This window comes from Labrus bergylta, chromosome 2 (assembly GCF_963930695.1).
Source record: "Labrus bergylta chromosome 2, fLabBer1.1, whole genome shotgun sequence".
NCBI lineage: Eukaryota > Metazoa > Chordata > Actinopteri > Labriformes > Labridae > Labrus > Labrus bergylta.
The window spans coordinates 8,013,232-8,031,186 of NC_089196.1; the positions used below are offsets into that span (position 1 = coordinate 8,013,232).

Here is a 17,955-nt window from a genome sequence, read left to right on the forward strand (position 1 = left end):
GTGGAACCTGAACTAAACCAGCGTTGGCGCCTGTTGCAGGGCCACACTGATAACACATCGTCAAAGGAGCATGCAGGGCTAGTGCTGTTTTTAAGGCTGCTGTTGTGATTGTGTTTCAATCTAATCACTACTATCCTGCTCTGGATCTCACAGGTGCAGAGCCGCCTGAGGAGGGGAGTTTATTTCATGGACAGAGCTGATTTTTAGAGGATGGGGAAAATGTGTTTGTTACAGAACATAAAAAACCTTCTCCAGCCTTTGTGCACATGCATGTGTCACTCTCAATTAAAGCAAGAATTTTAATGAAAAATAACCTGCAGCCTGTCTAGAATTTGTTCCCAAACGTATGAGTTTATAGGTTTCATTTCCTTTGTTCTGGGAGGGATACTGCCTTACACTTCAACACTTCAGGTTTCCTTCCGATTGTTTTCACACAATAAAGGAGAAGGCTTGTCTGTGCCTATACACTCAGCAGGAAATCAAATCACACGCTCCTGTTGTTCCTCAGCGACAGGTGAGACACAGCCTGCAGAAACACTCACAGCAGAGAGTCGTCTACAATAGACCCAGGTGATGTCATGTGTTTGTATGGGTGGCTGCAGACCTTTAATGATAGGTCATCTGTCGTGTGTACTGCATTTTATTAGCTTACAATTTACCTTCTTCTTCCTTAACCGTGATGGAAAATGTGTTTATACAGACTTGAATGACACTGATGCTGCAAGAGATGAAAGGACAGACGTGTCCTCTCACAGAGTAGTTCCTAATCTTTTTTGTTTATAGTCCATTAAAATAAAGGTGGTTGCACATGTTAATAACTTGTGGTTAGATCATGATGTATTGCTCAAAAGTTCTAGGTTTGGGGTTTTGACTTTATTTGATAGTTCCAGTCAAGGAATGGATAGGAACAGAAGCCCTAAGTGGAAATATAGCCATAGATTTTATTTATTTATTATTTCCTTTGATAACAAGTACTGTAATTTCCTGTTGTTTTCTCTCCGTCTTGACTTATTTATCTCGTTATCTAGAGATAACAATGCTGGTTTTTCCATTTTAAAGGCTTAATTCATCTTATTTTCTCAAAAAAAAAAAAAAACCTTGTTTGATTGTAATAATGGTATAATTTTCTGGCAGAACAATATGCTGGTCCCTGTGATAGGCCAGACCATGACATGCCATACTGTCATTGCACACACAAATGATGTAAGAGAAGCCTTTTGCTGTTTGTTTTGTGCCTTTGCAACTCTAGGGATAAGAGATAAATAATTCAAGATCAGAAAAAACAAAACACAAATCAGTCTTTTTCACTCCAAAACTTGGTAATCAAATGGATGCATGTCTGCTTAGGTAGCAAACGAGGTGAAAGCTGCAGCACATCTCCGTGACCAGAATAGAATCAGGGACAATGCAGAGCTACTTAACCTCACAGCTACTGGAGCACACCTGTTGCTTCAATGCATTGTGTCTTCCTGTTGCCCTGTATGTTTTGTGTGCTACAGTGAATATGTAGATTTGCTTGTATTGCTGTCATTACATTACCTCACTGCCCTGCATCTGTTTCCAGACTGTCGTTTAATTAGCTTTAGAGCATCTCGCAGAAGTACTGCAGGTGATATTTTGCTAGCTGGCTAAAGGTTACATATGTGCTGTCCTTTGTAATGAAGAAAGAAGGGACATCTGGAGAAAAAAACCCTATTATTTGAGATATTTTAAGAGTAAGAAAGAGGTGATGTTTTACAGTTACATAGAAAAAAAAATCCAATTCAACCATGTGTGAGATAATACAATTTGCCTGGAGCAATAAAGTAGTTTTGTGGATCTCGTAACCATTACATTTGGTGATCTTGCATGAGACGTGTTTTTTTATTTTGCAGAAGATGCTGCAGTAGTCTAAATGTCAGGCAATGCTTGAGTAAGAATGGATGTTCTGTGAGATCCTCTTTGCATCTGTTAAATCCCATAACCCCAGTTTTTAAATGCAGGGCAAAGATGAGATAAGCATTGCTTGGAAGAGAGAAAGCTCTGACAAAACAGTTGTTAGCATTGGGCTGATGCAGTCAATTAAGAGCACCAGACAATCATGATTACAACCTCTAGGAAAATATGGAGCAGGCAGGTCCATGGAGGATACAGAGCAGAAAGAGATCATATTTATCAGAGCGCTTCAACCACCCTGCACATCTCAGCTGAATCATACCACAAAGAAGGTCATATCAGAATCAAACACCTCAAAGGAAAAGAGCTGGAAATACCTGCTTTGTGTTTGTTCACAGTTATATTTAATATCCTAGAATGCAGGTGTGGAGATGGTGTGGAAATATTTTAACTTAGAAATGTTATTTGTGCAGCTTTAATAACCATTGAGCTCCCTGGACAAAGATACTGAGTCATGTGTCACACACACTATGACATGGATGATGTTCAAAGGATGACGATGATTAAGTGGAGTTGTGACAAATAGGATTTGACAGCATTTGCAACTGCCGACAGGCGATAAGAGTGCATTTGTAGGTCATATGGAGCAGTGGTTCTCAACTGGGGGGTCGGGACCCGAAAGTGGGTCCAATTTTCACTGGGTTGCAAAGCGTGTGTCTTGTTAAATAAATGCAGTCAAAAAGTCTATGCTGTACTTAAAGATGTTTGTCATGTTTTGTGTCTTTGTTCTGTCACATGTTGTGTACTATCTGAGGTGCAAAATGTGATTGATTGAATAATATCAGAAATGGGGTCTCGATTTCTCATATAGGAGTTGGAGCTGCATCCTCAGGATAGATAACCACTGATATAGTCCTACAGTATATGATTTATTAGTTTCAGTCTGTGTCATTAGCAGCTAAAAACTCCTCACAGGAGCTTTAAGGACAAATATGACACCTCTCTCAGAGACTGAAAAATAAACTTGACTGTCTTTTGTTTAAAAGCCTATGTCGAGTTTTATCTAAAGGATCCAGTTTGATTTATCAGATGTGCATTGGTTTCGTGTTTGCCTAAGATAGTCAAGTTAATTTAACCAATTAAAACAGCCTGTAGATAGGCGTATCGTATGAAAACTGCCATCCTTTATGTTGTTATTGTAGCTTGTAGCTGCACAGAGGAGGGGGAGGGGGGGGGTTCGAGCCTGGGTTGGAGGAGAGACGTGCAGCGGGCAGCAGATGCAGCGATTGGTCGGACGCTCCACGTTACACAGACCTAAACAGCAGCGTAAAAAGCAGGAGGATGAAGCAGCCGGAGCATCCTCTTCAGCCATCCGAGCCAGGCGCACGTATAGTCAGGGGAAAGGGGAGAACAACAAAACAGAGAAGTGTTCGACTTGTGCATAAGAGAAGGGGATACATTAGACTGTGGAGGGATAGTGCTGTGTTCTGGTAACGGATTGTCAAGTCTGCTGCTGAGCGCCAGACGGCACGGCGCTGTTTTCAACCATCCACTGAGGAGGAGCATCTACTGACAGGAAAAACCGGGACCGACCATGGGTCTGTCCTTTTGCTAGTACTGTCTGAGCCTGCATCTGTAGCCTATACAAACAACAACAAGAACAGCAACATGGGTTCCAGGCTGAGCAGGCAGGGCAGTTTGGACAATGAGAATTTCGCCAAAAAGCGACGCAAGCTTCTGGATAGCGGTGGAGAGAGCGACAGAGGCAGCCGTGGCGGAGGGGACTTTCTGTTCGCACTGATGCTCAAATCCGACAAACTGCCTGGGATGCTGCGCAGGAGCAACCACAGCCCGTACATGAGGAGGGTGACGTGGATCAAAGAGATACAGAAACTGCTCCGCGACCGACGGATCGAGCAGGCGACCGACGTGCTCAAACTACTGAGGAAGGTAAGGAAATGCTGCACACTGCTTGCACACACAAGTAGTATGTGTGTGTGTGTGTGTGTGTGTGTGTGTGTGTGTGTGTGTGTGTGTGTGTGTGTGTGTGTGTGTGCACTGCTGCTGCAACAAGACATCCCAGAGCAACAGATGGCGAGCAATCAGGATGTGCATGTGTGCTTGTGATTGCAGTTTGATGTGTTCGGTTCTGCAGTGCCACAGGTGTCTCCTGACCCCTGCTGACCCCTGACTCCGGTCACACATCACCCTTCTTTCCCCCGGCTCGTGCCTCAGCATGCTTCCTCCAGAAAGTTTTTTTTTTTTTTTTTTTTTTCCATAGAAAGTAGGCCACCAACAGACTGTGACACATTGTTTTGAGTGTGTGACTCACTCTCACTGTAGCTGAACGTGCTCTGTGTTGACATGTCATCTAAATGCATGGCCTGTGCTGTGCTTTAATGCAGACATGGTCAGTGTGTCACCGCACTACAGGCCTACTAAATTTAATTGTCTCTGAAGTGGAACTCTAGAGGTTTCCAAGAACACGGCACACAAATAGAACAACAAGCTCACTCCAGCATCCTCTCTATGCCTATACCCTTGTTTCCTCCTCTAGTCTCACCTCTCCTCAGGCTGTTCTCACACTGCCATTAGAGCAACCTGCCCCCTCCATCCCTCTCTATACAACAATCTCTCTCTCTCTCTCCTCCTCTCTCTGTAATGGCCTGAGCTCCTGTAGCAACAATGTAAGCCCTGGAGTCCTGTGTTCCCCCATACTAAATATTATTCTACTCTGAAAGCTTTATTAACTCTCACTAAGAGGAAGAAGGTCACAGAAATGTAAAATCCAGCCTGCTCTTGATGCTATGTATATATAGTATAGCGCTGCAACAATGTATCTATTAAAGAAAAAATAATCTCCTATTTTGAATGTTGGTGCACTGATTCAGTCATTTTTAGGGCAAACATGTAATACATTTACTGGTTCCTATAATGTGAGGATTTGGTGTTTTCTTTTTTATAATACAGCTAATATGTATTGAAGAGCCTTTGGGTTTCGGACTGTTGGATGGAGAAAAGAAGCAAATTAGAGAAACAATTGTTTACCATTCTTTACGACTTCAAGACATTTTGTAGACTTAACAATTGTTAATTATTTATGGAAACAAATAGCAGAAAACCATGTTTATTTTCTTTATTTTCATTTTTTTTAAAACTCAGATTTATGGATGAGGTTATGCATCTGGCTGCTGAGAATATTTCAAATCAAATGCATCCCATCAACAATGCGCTGTGTGGTTTCTTTTTACATATATGTAATGATGTAAAGTGGCAGTGTGGCTACAGGTGCTGTAGCCGTGACATATGTTCCACACAGCCAGACTACGCTCAGTGAATAATGTTGCGTCATAATCCAAGTTTTATTTTCAAAGCCTTCTCGCACCTGCAGCATTAAACACGTGTTGGAGAATATGTAGGCGCAGCAAAGATGTGACAGCAGCAGCCGTGATCTCATTTGTTTGCTCGCCCTCAGGCCCTCCTCTGTCTCTTAGCTGTCGGCCGATCCTGCGTTAATTACTCTGAAGCCTTGACACGGGAGAGAGTGGAACATCCTTAATCAGGGCGAGAGAGATAAACTGGCCAGCCTTGGCTCTATGACAGCCACCTCACAGGGGACATGGGCCTGCTTCCTCTAAATGAGGTTCACTTTTATTAAATAAGCCTTACTTTATCATTGCTCACAGATGTCTGAGAGATGCTGTTCTCTGAATTTGAAAGAGCGGAGTTGATTCGCGTGTGACAGTGAGCGCTGCTCCAGATATGACAAAGATCTGAGCTTCTCGGCTGCAGACACGGGAAGGATTTGTGACTTCCTGCCGCGATTTCACGTGACAATTTAAGGTGTCGAATCTCAGAACGGAGATATTTTTAAACCTCGTTCGTCAGGAGGGAAGAAGCTGCTTCTCCCCCGCACCTCGGGTTCAGACTGTGTTTACTGTTGCCCTCGTTAAAAGGGGAGCCGGCAATGGGGAGCTGCCAGCCTCCCACTCAAACTGTCAATTACAATCAATGCCCATTGTGTCGGAGAGAAAAAGATTAAGTGTGCGTCTTCATGTGTATGCCAGTGTGTGCATATACAGTATGTACGTGTCTCTGAGGTTTTCTGCTCTCATTAAAGTTTCATGGGCTGCACAAGTGCTCCTCATCGTAGTTTGCCTCATTAGTACCTCCAGGATGGATGTGTTGATGCAGACAGAACATACAGTTCATTTCACACAGCTGCACTGCTGGCTTCTTCTGCTTGTCTCACTATGTACAAAAGGTCATCTGAAATCTCCGGGGTTTTTTTGTCTGTTTGATTTGTTTTTGCTGCATATCCTTTTGGAATTTGTCTTTTTCAAGCGTAAGCTGCAACGGCAGCTGTCAGTTCTGACCTCTCTGCAGAAGTATTTATGCGCTGCTCAAATTTCTAAATCATATTTATATGAAATCTCTTATTTAAGAGTGGTGCGGCTGTAGTTGTGTGAGATGAAAGGGATTATGCATCAAGGAAATCAAATTGTGCATAGGAAATGACAAACAGCAAGGGGATTTATTGCATTTTTGAGTTTTTCCAGGGGGAGTTTGAAAGATCAAGGTTAACAAGCATAGTCCTTACAGTGCAGTAAATAGAATATCTTAGATATAGAGATAAGATAGCAAGAATGCATGTTCATTGTTTCAAATCTGATCAGATAATAGTCTGAGGTCATCGTTTTAGTGCAGTATTGGCCGTGGCATGTTAGGATGAGCAGCAGGCTCGGTTGCATGGAGGTGTGATTATTCATGCCAAACCACAGAGCTCCCCGTGCCTCCCCCTAGACCTCACTTTCCCACTGTAGATGAAACATCTCCTGTCTCCTTCAATGAATATTTCACTCTAAACACTTCTTTTATCTTTCCATCTCCAGTCACCTTGCCTTTGAACCAGAGGTTCCCCTTACCATCTCTGCTGCTTTGTCTCTTCTCAGTTCCAAAGTCACACTCTTACATCCTTAAAAGTAACCATTGCAGGTTGTTGTTGTTTTTTTTGTTTTTTTTAGCTTCAGCTCCTCATCACTGTGATGCTTCTTCTCCTTTCTGCTTTTGTAGGATCTTGGTTTGGAAGGCACCTCTCTCAACGACATCCTGTACAAAAACGCTGCTTTCCTCAACCTGGTCGACCCGATCTCCCATGAGCTGCTGCTCAGCCTGGCTCGAGAGATGCAGTGTCCCAAGAAGGTCAGCTGCTTTCTTTTGACACTCTCAGAGTACCCACAAAGATGTTGTTTTGATGATGTTTGTATTCTCCAAAAGAAAACATTCTCCTTATAGTCACTGCCTCCGATGGTTTCCTTTTTGTTAAGTCATGACTTTTCAAGATCAATGAACATCAAATCGTCGGCTGTTATCGACTTTAGTTTTGCAGACGAATGCCTGAAAGAAACTCTGCAGACTCATGTGACATGACCAGCTGATATCTGAACATTTGTTACAATGAGTCAGACATTTTGTTCAAGACAATTCGTTGAATTTATGGAACTATTTTTTCTCAAGTCTGAGTTCTTGTACCTGATTAAGTCATGTTTCATATTAAAATTACAAACTTATAAGCCAGCCAAGTATACCATTAAATAAAAAAACGGCTTTTTGGCATGGAAAGAAACCTCAAACTGTGAATATAAAATGATCTTGATGTAGGCAATGGCCACCAGCAGCCACAACATGCTTAATGAACTGAAATGTTTAGCAGTGTCTGTGTTGAATCCTCTCCTGTGTACTTCCTGTGTTTTCCTCACCGGTGCGCACTGCATGTGATTAGATTTGCGTGCTCCAGCAAAGCAGCTCGTGTTTTGTTCAGGAGTAGCTTAAGGCATCATGAATAATAACAAGCCATTTTATGTAGATGCAGTTTGATATGTATTCGAAAATGGAGAAAATTTTGCAGGATTTAAGGCCCATCAGGTGTCAAATAATGAATGCATAGGCCCTAGATGTTTTCTCGTGCGCTCACATCTCATATTGAAAGCTGCAGCTTCTTTGTTCTGTGTGATAATGAAGCCCCTTTTTTTTTTCTGTTCCGCAGGATGCAGACACCATAAAGTCTTCTGATAAGATTTGCAGACAGCTCATCTACCACCTGACCCCACACTCAAAGTGGCTAAGGCAGAGCATGTCCAGAAGGAAATCCCAGGCCTGGTAAGCCCTCTTGTTCAGACATCCAGTCTGTAATAAATTTGCAGCTCGGCACAGCGGAAAACAGGGCCCGGCTCCACATCGAGCTGTACAGATTTCCATCTTTGTAGCTGACATTGAAGTAGGACAGAGCCGGCCACAGGCTGACCTGACGGAAGCGCCATGGTTACCACAGCTGTCAATCATCTCTCTTTTATAGTGCTTTGATACGTGCAGCGGATGTGTTTTGCCATTGGTCGTTCTCCTTTCAAAAGTAGCATCGGAGCCAATTTTTCCATCTGTTTGCTAAAGAAAGCTTAGAGGGTTTGCGTTTGAATATAATTATACTTTTTCCTGATGAAAGAGTGAATTGCTTTTGATGTGCAAGTGATGAATAGAGTATTAGCCTGTGTACAAATAGACTCTTGTGTGCCTAGGTGTACTTGGTAATCCTATTCATGGACAGAAGCAGGCTATCATAAGTCCTTCTTGTGTAATTGCTTATTCCACAGCCAGCCCGACGCTGCAAATAATGCTCTCACTTTCTGAGGGTGGAAATAATCTCGGGATAGTTGAAAAGGAGACAATGAGAACACAGAGAGATGAGACATTTTCATCATGAATCAGTCGGCGGTATCAACATGCAGAATCAGAGCAAGCGCAGCGACAGAATCAGACACTCCACAGTGGAGCTGCACAAGCACGACTTCGCTGTGCACTTCAGCGTTAGATTCAGCCCAGAAGAGAGAAGAAACAAGATTTAAGTGAATCTGACAGCAGCTCTGAAACTGTGCAGATACATACGATTGCTAAATTTCTAGCTGAAGGGCCTTTTTTTTTTAATTTTTTTTTTTAACTGAAGTCATGTTGTTGACTTCAAAAACCTGCAGAGAGTGAGACAGTCTGACACTGGCTGAGACAGCAGGAGCAAGATGAATCATTCAAACAACAATCCACCCTAAAACAGAATATAAATACACTAGATGCTGTGAGCTCTGACGGCTTAGCCCGCTGTTGTGTTCATGAACAAATAGCCGTCAAAGATAGAAAGGAGGGAGACAGGGCCACTGGGTCAGTCTGCACCTCTCTGTTAATAGTAAATATTCCTTAATAAACTTTTTTGAGTTCAGCACTTAATAAAATGAATTTGTATACAGTTTGACTGTAGAAATCTCTGGGTGCACACTTAGTTTTCCATTAATAGTCATTGAAGAGAGCAGCTAAATACACAATATCAAGTGGATGTATCTATGGGGTCTGAAAGGTTCACAGGTTGTGCTCGATTATTTTTATTACTGAAACAATAAGACTTTTTTTGGAATTTCACTGAATTGCTTTCTTGTCGAGATGGAAAGAAAATAAATACCACTCATATTTAGTGTGTATACTCAAACATGAAGCGACAGCCAGCGGATGGTTAGCTTAGCTTAGCATGGTATAAATATTGAAAACATGGAAAAAATGCGTGCCTAGTTCTGTCTTTTCACCAGCAGCTCGAAAGCTAACTAAGTAACATGTTACACCCGTTGATATTATGACATAAAAGCAAAGTGTTGTAACGTAAGCTAAGTGGGGCGTTAGCTAAGCTCAGAGAAGGCGCCCCAATGGGGACTTCGGATCCTGTTGCTATTTGTTGCGAGTCATCCCTGACTCTCTCTCTCCCGATATTTCTCGTCTCTCTCAAATCTTATGAATACAAAAAGGCCTCAAAATTATATTTAAGAAAATGCTATTCTAAAACTGAAGCTAGTTTTGTTTTTGACTGTTTCTCAGCCTGTAAAATGTCATCTTGTTGTTTTACTGCTCGTTTGTTTTTATTATTGATGAATGAAACAAACAAAATGTAACATTAACTATTAGAGGTTCTCATGGGCAGAACCAGAACCAACCTCCTGCTCTGTTAGTGATTATTGGTGTACACTTCTTTTATAACTATAAAATGAATAGCGAAGGGATTTTGACCCAAAGTGAAGAGCCTATAGCAAGCGGCTAACTCCAGTGTAAATGCAGTTTCTAGAGGGTCAACTTGAGGCTGGCTCTAAAAGCCCAGAAGTCACATACACACTCATTCAAAAAAAATGATTTTTTTAGAGCAGATATAAACATGTTTACAGTCTGGTTTAAAAAAAAAAAGAAAATAATTGTGCCTGAATTGCTCAAATCTTTATGGGCACACACTGTACGAGAGGTGAATTTTGTCTGTATCGATTTAATGAAGGATAAGACTTATTCACAATAAGGGGCGTGTCTAATCTGACTGACTGGCGGGTGTGTTGTAGCTGTTTGTCAGGAGGCTAAAGGCCTGAATCAGCTCCAGCTCTTTGCCTGTTACTAGAATGACTTTGGAGGAAGTTGGAGACAGCATTTCCAATATGTAGACCGCCATCAACGGGCTCCAAAAGCCCTCTCCAGACACCACTAGGTGAAGTAAGTGAGCACAAACATATGGCTGAATAGGATTTTAAAAACATTTCTATCTTTATCTATAGACAACAAGTATCTAAAAGATGTTATAATCCTGTGTTTTGTTTTAACCTGAAAAAGTAACACAACAGAGTGGCAACATACACATCTCCTGAGCTTCGTTCTTTAAGGACTCAAAAGTGTTTCCCACGCATAGATGATACCTGGGCGGGCGGCTGTTTTTTAATTTATTCATAAATTGCCACGTGTACAAGAAAGAGAAAGGGACAGAGAGATAGAGAGAGAGAGAGAGAGGGAGGTCCACTGTCCATATGTCCCTCCCATAAAGGCACAGATTGAGATGCAATGCTTCTGTCAAAACTGAAGGTTGTCGTTCCTCTGTATGCTGTCATGTGGTTGAAGTTTATGATGTTTGTTGTGATACTGTGGTCATCATCAATAAGACTCCTCCAAGGCTGACGTGATAACAGAATATCGAGTGAAACATTTCAAAACACGACTAATCTTATTTGAGACTCTTTAGCGTTCTGCTAAAGATTAATGTCAAAAGAGAAGAGACAGGCAAAAATCAAAGCTTCAAAAAACGTTGGAGGGGGACATGGCTGTGCGTGTGCGTGTGCATGTGCGTGTGTGTGTGCACACAGGCTCATGTGGAGGTAATCCATCCCAGGACAACTCCTGGATCTACCTCTGTATGTCAGGCTAAGCTTACTGTCTGCTGCATACAGATTCATGCTTAGCACACATGATAGTGGGATCATTATCTAAGCTAACTCTCTGTGGAAACAAAAAGACATGTATTTTGAAAGAATAAGATCTCAAAATATTCCATTATCAACAAAAGATAAAAATACTCACATTTACAAGATACTCTCGACATTTCATTTTACTGGAGGTTTTCTCTCCCTCTAACTCTCCTGGCACGTTTGGCTTCCCTGCAACAATGCAACAATCTCACCTCTGTGAGGTTTCTCTGAACTCAGACAAAACAAAAGCAGTTCAGTTTGTTTTAATGCCACTGGATCGTTCATCCCTTCATTATCCAGCATTAGCTCTGCACACCAGTCGCTCTAAATACTGTACAGGCGAGTTTGATTGAAATGCCTCACTGAATTAACGTCTGAATCTCACTAATCTATTAAATCTATCCTGCTAGTTTGTTCATGTTTTGCTGGTGTTGTTGTGTTTTTTTTTTCATATTAAATGAAAGAGCTTCACGGGGCTTGATGGAAGAAGTGACCCAGTGTTGCTGCTGAGGATACTTATAAGGAGTCATTTTGTGTCAGTGTAAAAACTGTCAACACCTGGGTGACCTTTCGTCTCTTAGTTTTCACGGCCATGTTCCTGTTCCCTCTGCTTCATTTCACCTCGTAATTACCTTATTTCCTCTATCACCTGATCGCTGGCAGCAATGAAAACAAATAAGAACAATTTGTCACCAGTGCCGTTAAGTTTCCACATGTTTTTTTCTTCATCAACTCCATAATAACATTTCAGGTTTTAAGCTGTCTTTAAATTCACTGCTTAAAATAATATTGTGCTTTGCAGCGTGAAATCGTATTAAAGCTTCCTCAGGGGGCCATCGTTCATTTTACTTCAGTCCTACTCCAGGTCAATTGAGGATATGATGAAGTTTTCAGAAAAGGCTCAAAATGGGGACACCTGCTCCGAGCAGAAACACATGGAGGTTATATTCATGTGTTTATCGCTTTATAATTGTGATCTTTGAGGTTGGATTCCCTGCACCGTGAGGGACGATGCCGTGGTTCATGTGTTTGTGTGTGTCACTTCTATCCAGATTCTGCAAATATAATAGTAGAGCAGAAAAAGAGTGGAAAATAAAAGTGAGATGTCAGGGAGCAGATGAGATTAGACGTCCCATCTCGTGTCTCTCCTGTGCAGTTTGGCTTCAGCCATGAGAGGGCCGAAATGAATAATAGAGCAAAGCTTCAGCGTCAATGACTCTGCAAAAATCTAAACCGTGTGAGCGATGCAATAACAGCCCCGGGGAGGGCAATGAGCAAATGGGCTCGTGGAAAAGAGTTAGTTAATGTTCAAATAAAATGGGATTTTTATGACGGCTGTTATTGTCCACCCACTTGTTCAGATATGCAGTTTCACTCTTCCAAAAAGCATTATTCTTTATTTCTAAAGCCTAGTTCCTCAATTAGCATCAGACACATATTAATATATATGTTAATATATTATCATAAGAGTGATTTGATTAACGGGAGCTGTGTGCAAGTGCTTCCTCATTATTTGAAAATCAACGACAAACTGACTGATGAGCCACACAAGGAGACAAAGGATCAACTCTGATTCCTTTCTTTTTGTTTTCTAATACAAATTCATTATGCAACGTACGTTAAAATGATGACTTAATTATATTCTGGTTATTCATAAGATGAATTGATTGTGCATGTAGTGTACCACTATAACTCAAACGCTGTTGCAGTTTCTGTTTTCACTGGATTTAATTCAACAATTAGTGATGTGCCGGAAGGGATTAATTATCTCTCTGCTTGCTTATGAAATCTATTTAGCAGCATACTTATTATTTATGGTTAAGACTGGAGCACACCCTCAATATATATATATTTTCTCCATATTTTTACATTTGCTTACCTATAGAGTTGCTTCGTCATTCAGGCTGAACGCTGTTGTCAGTGTTCTTACTGATGTAAAGAAAAAAAATAAGGACAACCACAAGAAGTTATCAGTGACACCCTTGTTCTCTGGGCTCAGTTTAATCTGGAGGAAGGCTGAAAGAGGCTCTCTGAGAGGACGCCTCAGACATCCATTTTTTTCTTTTGTGCTGCCCGAGCTCAAAGGGATGAGACTGTCTGTAAAAGACAGACAAAGAAGTGGTTTGTGATCAGCACCTATTCACACCTGCAGGGAAAGACTCTGTAAGACGGCAGCCATTAGGACTTTTGTGCCTCTTGAGAAGATAGGCTGTCATTTGAAAGGCTGCAAGGGACAGACACTAGAGGGATAAGTAATGATAATAATTATAAATAAAGATACATCAGCTTTGACACTGTCTTTATGTCAGATTTTGTGTTCTGAGGCGTGTTTGAATCCCTTTAGCCGTGCTCCGTGAGGTGGTTTGTAACTCGTCTTTTCCTTTCTTGTGTTTGCAAGTTAAACATGCACTCAAATGCATGAATTGTCTGCCCGTCATCCCAGCACCTGACTCTAAAATGAAGCATTAAGTGCTGCTCAGGGGTCATCCATTTTCAACACAACCCCAAAAAAAAAAAAAAAAAAACACTCTAAAGCATCAGCAGGACAGGTTGTGCAGTGGATGTCACAGTAAGTCACTGTGAGCCAGAGGATGATATAATTCACTCTGACACTGAATCCGCGCTACAGGCCACTTTAGCAACAGCTCAAGTACAACACACCGCACCCTCAGGGTGGAGGGGGTGGGGGGGGGTGCACACTGATAAATATCACTGATGGGTAACAAAAGGGCAAAGTGAAAAATAATGCAAAAATATTGTGAGCTGCAATTTGACAGCCACAGTTTACGCTTCAGAAAAGTGTCCCTCATGCTCAGAGTCACTACTACACGATATCATGAGAGGCCGTTAAGTTATAAAAGACAGAATACACGTCACTCACATATTAAAAAAAACTTTCTTCAAGGAGTTATAATTGTACTAATAATACTTTGTAAAATACTAACACCAAAGTAAAGGTCAAAATGCTCATGTCAGTCATTCAAATACAAGCCAATAATCAATCCACTCTAATGAGTCATGATAATATATGAACTCCTGATGCTAACATTAACAAATCATGATGTTTACATTTATAACCAATGAGCTGGTGTCCAGTTAGATAGAAAAACAGCAACAACGTCTAACTTATTAAAGAAATGTAAAGGCAGGCGTCTACCTGTAATTCCATGACCAACCAATCCACTGGAACAATCTTTAGAAACCTTTAATACTCACAGTCTAATACCTGATCATTAATCTGTAGAAACACGTCTGTCTATGTGTCAACCAGAACACCATGATCAATGATTTTGGGTTTAAAGCAGCTTTGTTGTCTTTGCAGTACTGCACCTCTTTAAAATAACAAACAGGATTTTGAAAAACTCACAAGTCATAGTGACTCTATCATTTTGTAGTACTTATGAGTCATGCATTAGTTTAGCTCGTGTATCTTAAGTTAACTATTAGGGACAGTCATACAGATGAGACGTTGTTTTTAAGTCATAAGTGTTTCAAGTCATAAGAAACTTGTTAAAAACATTTCTACATTTGAAGAATGTTTGTAAAGATAAATTAAACATTAGTCATTGTCTAACTTTTAATTCAATTTAAGCCAAAATGCCTCTCAGGTTTGGTGACTTCTCGTGACTCTCGAGGGACTTCCTTTGGTATTGGAGCGTGCCTAAAAGACTAATCTCTCTCCTTTCCTGTCCTATAAATAAAGTTGCCAAGTCCCTTCTTTTATTTAAGTTTAATCTTTTTCTAAAAGCCATCATAGATTATCTTTTAAGCACTAAAACATTCTGGGACTGTGTATAAGGAGCTCTGTGCTGCTGACCGTCAGAGCTGTAAGCTCAAGCTGCTGGCTCATTCGGATGTTTTGGCTCTTCTGTTTACACGAGTAAATCCTCACGCTGTAGTCTCTGTGTCAGCCTTCCGCTCCATGCCAGCCCAGTCACCCAATGCTTTGTGCGTCCAAAAAAAAAAACCCTGATGAAAATTGACCCAGCATTGGTCGATGTAGCGCAATAATAATGGGTTTCCTTGGCACGGTACCAACGGGACTGATTGAGTAGATCGTTTTTTTTGTTGGTTTGAACAGTAATGGGAAAAAAAACATTTAAAAAAAAAAAAGTGTTAGCAGGGTGAATTTTTAGTGTGTAATAGTCAAAAAACAGTACATAAATCCATTGCTTGGTTCCCATGTCATGGATTGGGGAATCATTTGAAGATCATTTCAACCTCCAGCTCAACCTTGGGCTGGTTTGTGTTTTATTATGTCAGTCGTCTACAGTAAGTAATGCCTTTCTTTCTCTCTTCATTTCCCCATCAGTCTCAAGACAACCCTACAGAAAAAGCTGTCCAGTGAGTCAGTCGACCTGTCTGGCATCCCCCTGTCCACCCGTGATGTCCGTCAGGTGGCCTTCTACCTCCAGAACAACAGAGACAGTGTGATGGCCGTGGACGTCAGCTTCACAGAACTCCAGGACGAGAACCTGAGGATTCTCTTGCCTCTCCTCGGCTCGCTGCCCAAACTCAGCACCCTGGCTCTCAATGGTAACCGCCTCACCCTGGGTATCCTCAAGGACCTCACTGAGATGCTCAAAGACCCCAAGCTGTTCTCCAGCCTGGCCTGGATCGACCTGGGCAACAACGTGGATATCTTCACTATGCCTCAGCCGCTATTGGTCGCATTGCGCCGCCGCTGCAGCCTGAAGAGCAGCTTACCGACGATCTACGAGTACACAGAGGGGCAACCCTACTGCTACCACCTGGAGACCTCCATAGAGGAGCCCAGCCACTATGAGGAGGAAGAGGAGGAGGAGGAAGAGGCAGAGGAGGAGGAGGACATGGGGAACAGGTTCGAGCTGGAGCCGTGGTCTTTAGGGGAAAAGCAACTCTCCAAAGACTTCACCATTCACTACTGTGAGAGGTGATGGAGTATTTAGTCTCTGAGGCTCTTCACACTGTGGTGGAAACGTCATACCACAGCACTCTGATACTTCCTTCGCCCTTTCGCCCTCACACCACGAGCCCAGTCACCCTTTGAGGCACGAAGGAGACCAATGCCCACATTGTGAACTCGTCGTCCCGAAACGTCTACCAATCCCTTACCATCTCTGAGTTAACCCGCACAAGATGAGAGTGAAGTGACGACTTACCGTGTTGGTGGATGGTGCTCTTGGGAACAAGGTGCGGTTTCATTGGAGGGGGTCCGGAAGAGTTAAAAAACTGGTGCTCTCTCTCTCTCTCTCTCTCCTCCCCTTTATCTCTCGATCTGCTTCTCTATAAATGGCAGCTGAAGAGCCAATCCCGAGGAGATTTAGATCAGTTGGTCGGTTGGAGGAGAGACATCCCGGCGGTGGCTGAAGTGGAGCTCGAGTTAGTTTGGAAACACGGTCCCTGTGGATCCTCTACCAGGACTGAGGCTATCTCTGGCAGGCAGGGCCTAGCTCCACATTGTGTGTTCTCTGTTAATCTCTCAACAAAAGCTATGACACAAGTTCAACAGACTATACAGCCGACGACCCGTCACGTGATGCCGGCAAAACTGCTAGGTCAAGACTTTTTGCGTTTTCCCCCCCTTTCCAAATGTCCACTTGTGAATACCCACGCTGCCCCTGTGTAGATGTAAGTGAGCACACAAAAACATGGCTCTGTTGTGTTTCCACGGGCTATTTTTGTGCACTTTAGGTGAACAAAGCAATCTTAGAAGACAACAGGTACAATGGGTAGATTGTTTTTTTTGCACTTGCCTAAACGCTAATATTCACCTCTTTGTAATTACTGAGCTGTTGTAGTCTTCACTTTAAGTGTTTATTAAAGACACTGTTCATAAAGGTCCAGTCTGAGCACTCCCCAAACTGCCCGTCCTACTGCCGTTTGTCTCTATAATGTGTTCTCCTTTCCATTTATTGATGTACTTCAGTGGCCCTGTGTTTGTTATGAGACAGCCATGACTGTTACCTCTTTGTTAAAGTCCGTCTACAGTAGCACACTATGATGAAGTTAGACTGACTGAAACACTTCAGAGCACTTTAAGAGGACTATTTCTTTTATATTTGAGTTCCTTTTTTGCATATACTGTACTCTGTATACATTATTTATTACAACCGATATTTACGAAGCTGAAACTGAAAGCATACCTCTCTAAGGTACAAGATGACCAAATGGCTTATGATTGTTAGAAGGCTCACTAAAAGCAACATACCTGAATCACTGGATATATACTAAATGTTTGATTGTGTGTTCTCTGTGTTTACCGGTGAAGTGTCTGATTACTGTCGTAATTATTTGTATCATTGTTTCGGTGTTTCGTCTTTTGTCCGACTCTGTAATTTATGATGTTTTTAATGACTATGAAAACTGAGCACAGTGACCTCCTGCCGAGCAGCAAACAAAAAAGGAAGGCTGATGGTATTACAAAATTAAACAGCAAATAGATCAGTAAAATGTAAATGCAATCAGTGCGGACACATTTTAAGTTGAATGTTTCAACTGTGGATGATGGAGATCACTGTCCACTTGTTTCGTAGTTTCTGTTTTTTGTGTCTCAACGTCAAACTTTTCCTTGTAATTTGTGTGTACTCGTCTCATGCCAGACACTGACTGCCAATAAAACAACCAAACTGAGCTGTGAGGTGTGGATTGGTTTTTTGTTAGGTTGCATTGGAACATCTGGGTCAGGCGCACAGAACCCGCAGCTGCCCACACAAGCAAACGGAGGATTTATTTATGCAGATTAGTCTGTAAATAGGGCAATAAAAACAATCAGCTTGAACCGTGCTGTTTGGGA

The 17,955-nt window shown here is 41.9% G+C and overlaps 1 protein-coding gene across 1 annotated transcript; it reads left to right on the forward strand.

Moving 5' to 3' along the window:
- The first annotated feature begins 3,169 nt into the window (after positions 1-3,169).
- Positions 3,170-17,792, forward strand: lrrc75ba (leucine rich repeat containing 75Ba). The gene is made up of 4 exons (XM_020631044.3): positions 3,170-3,825; positions 6,949-7,077; positions 7,922-8,034; positions 15,493-17,792. The coding sequence occupies exons 1-4, from the start codon at positions 3,544-3,546 to the stop codon at positions 16,094-16,096; spliced, it is 1,128 nt and encodes a 375-aa protein (XP_020486700.1). The 5' UTR covers positions 3,170-3,543; the 3' UTR covers positions 16,097-17,792.
- The last annotated feature ends 163 nt before the right edge of the window (positions 17,793-17,955 follow it).

Bases quoted from the DNA above. Each gene is read 5' to 3' on its own strand.
- lrrc75ba (XM_020631044.3), top strand. From the start codon at position 3,544: ATGGGTTCCAGGCTGAGCAGGCAGGGCAGTTTGGACAATGAGAATTTC. The intron at 7,078-7,921 runs GTCAGCTGCTTT...TCTGTTCCGCAG, and splicing joins AGATGCAGTGTCCCAAGAAG to GATGCAGACACCATAAAGTC. The intron at 8,035-15,492 runs GTAAGCCCTCTT...TTTCCCCATCAG, and splicing joins AGAAGGAAATCCCAGGCCTG to TCTCAAGACAACCCTACAGA.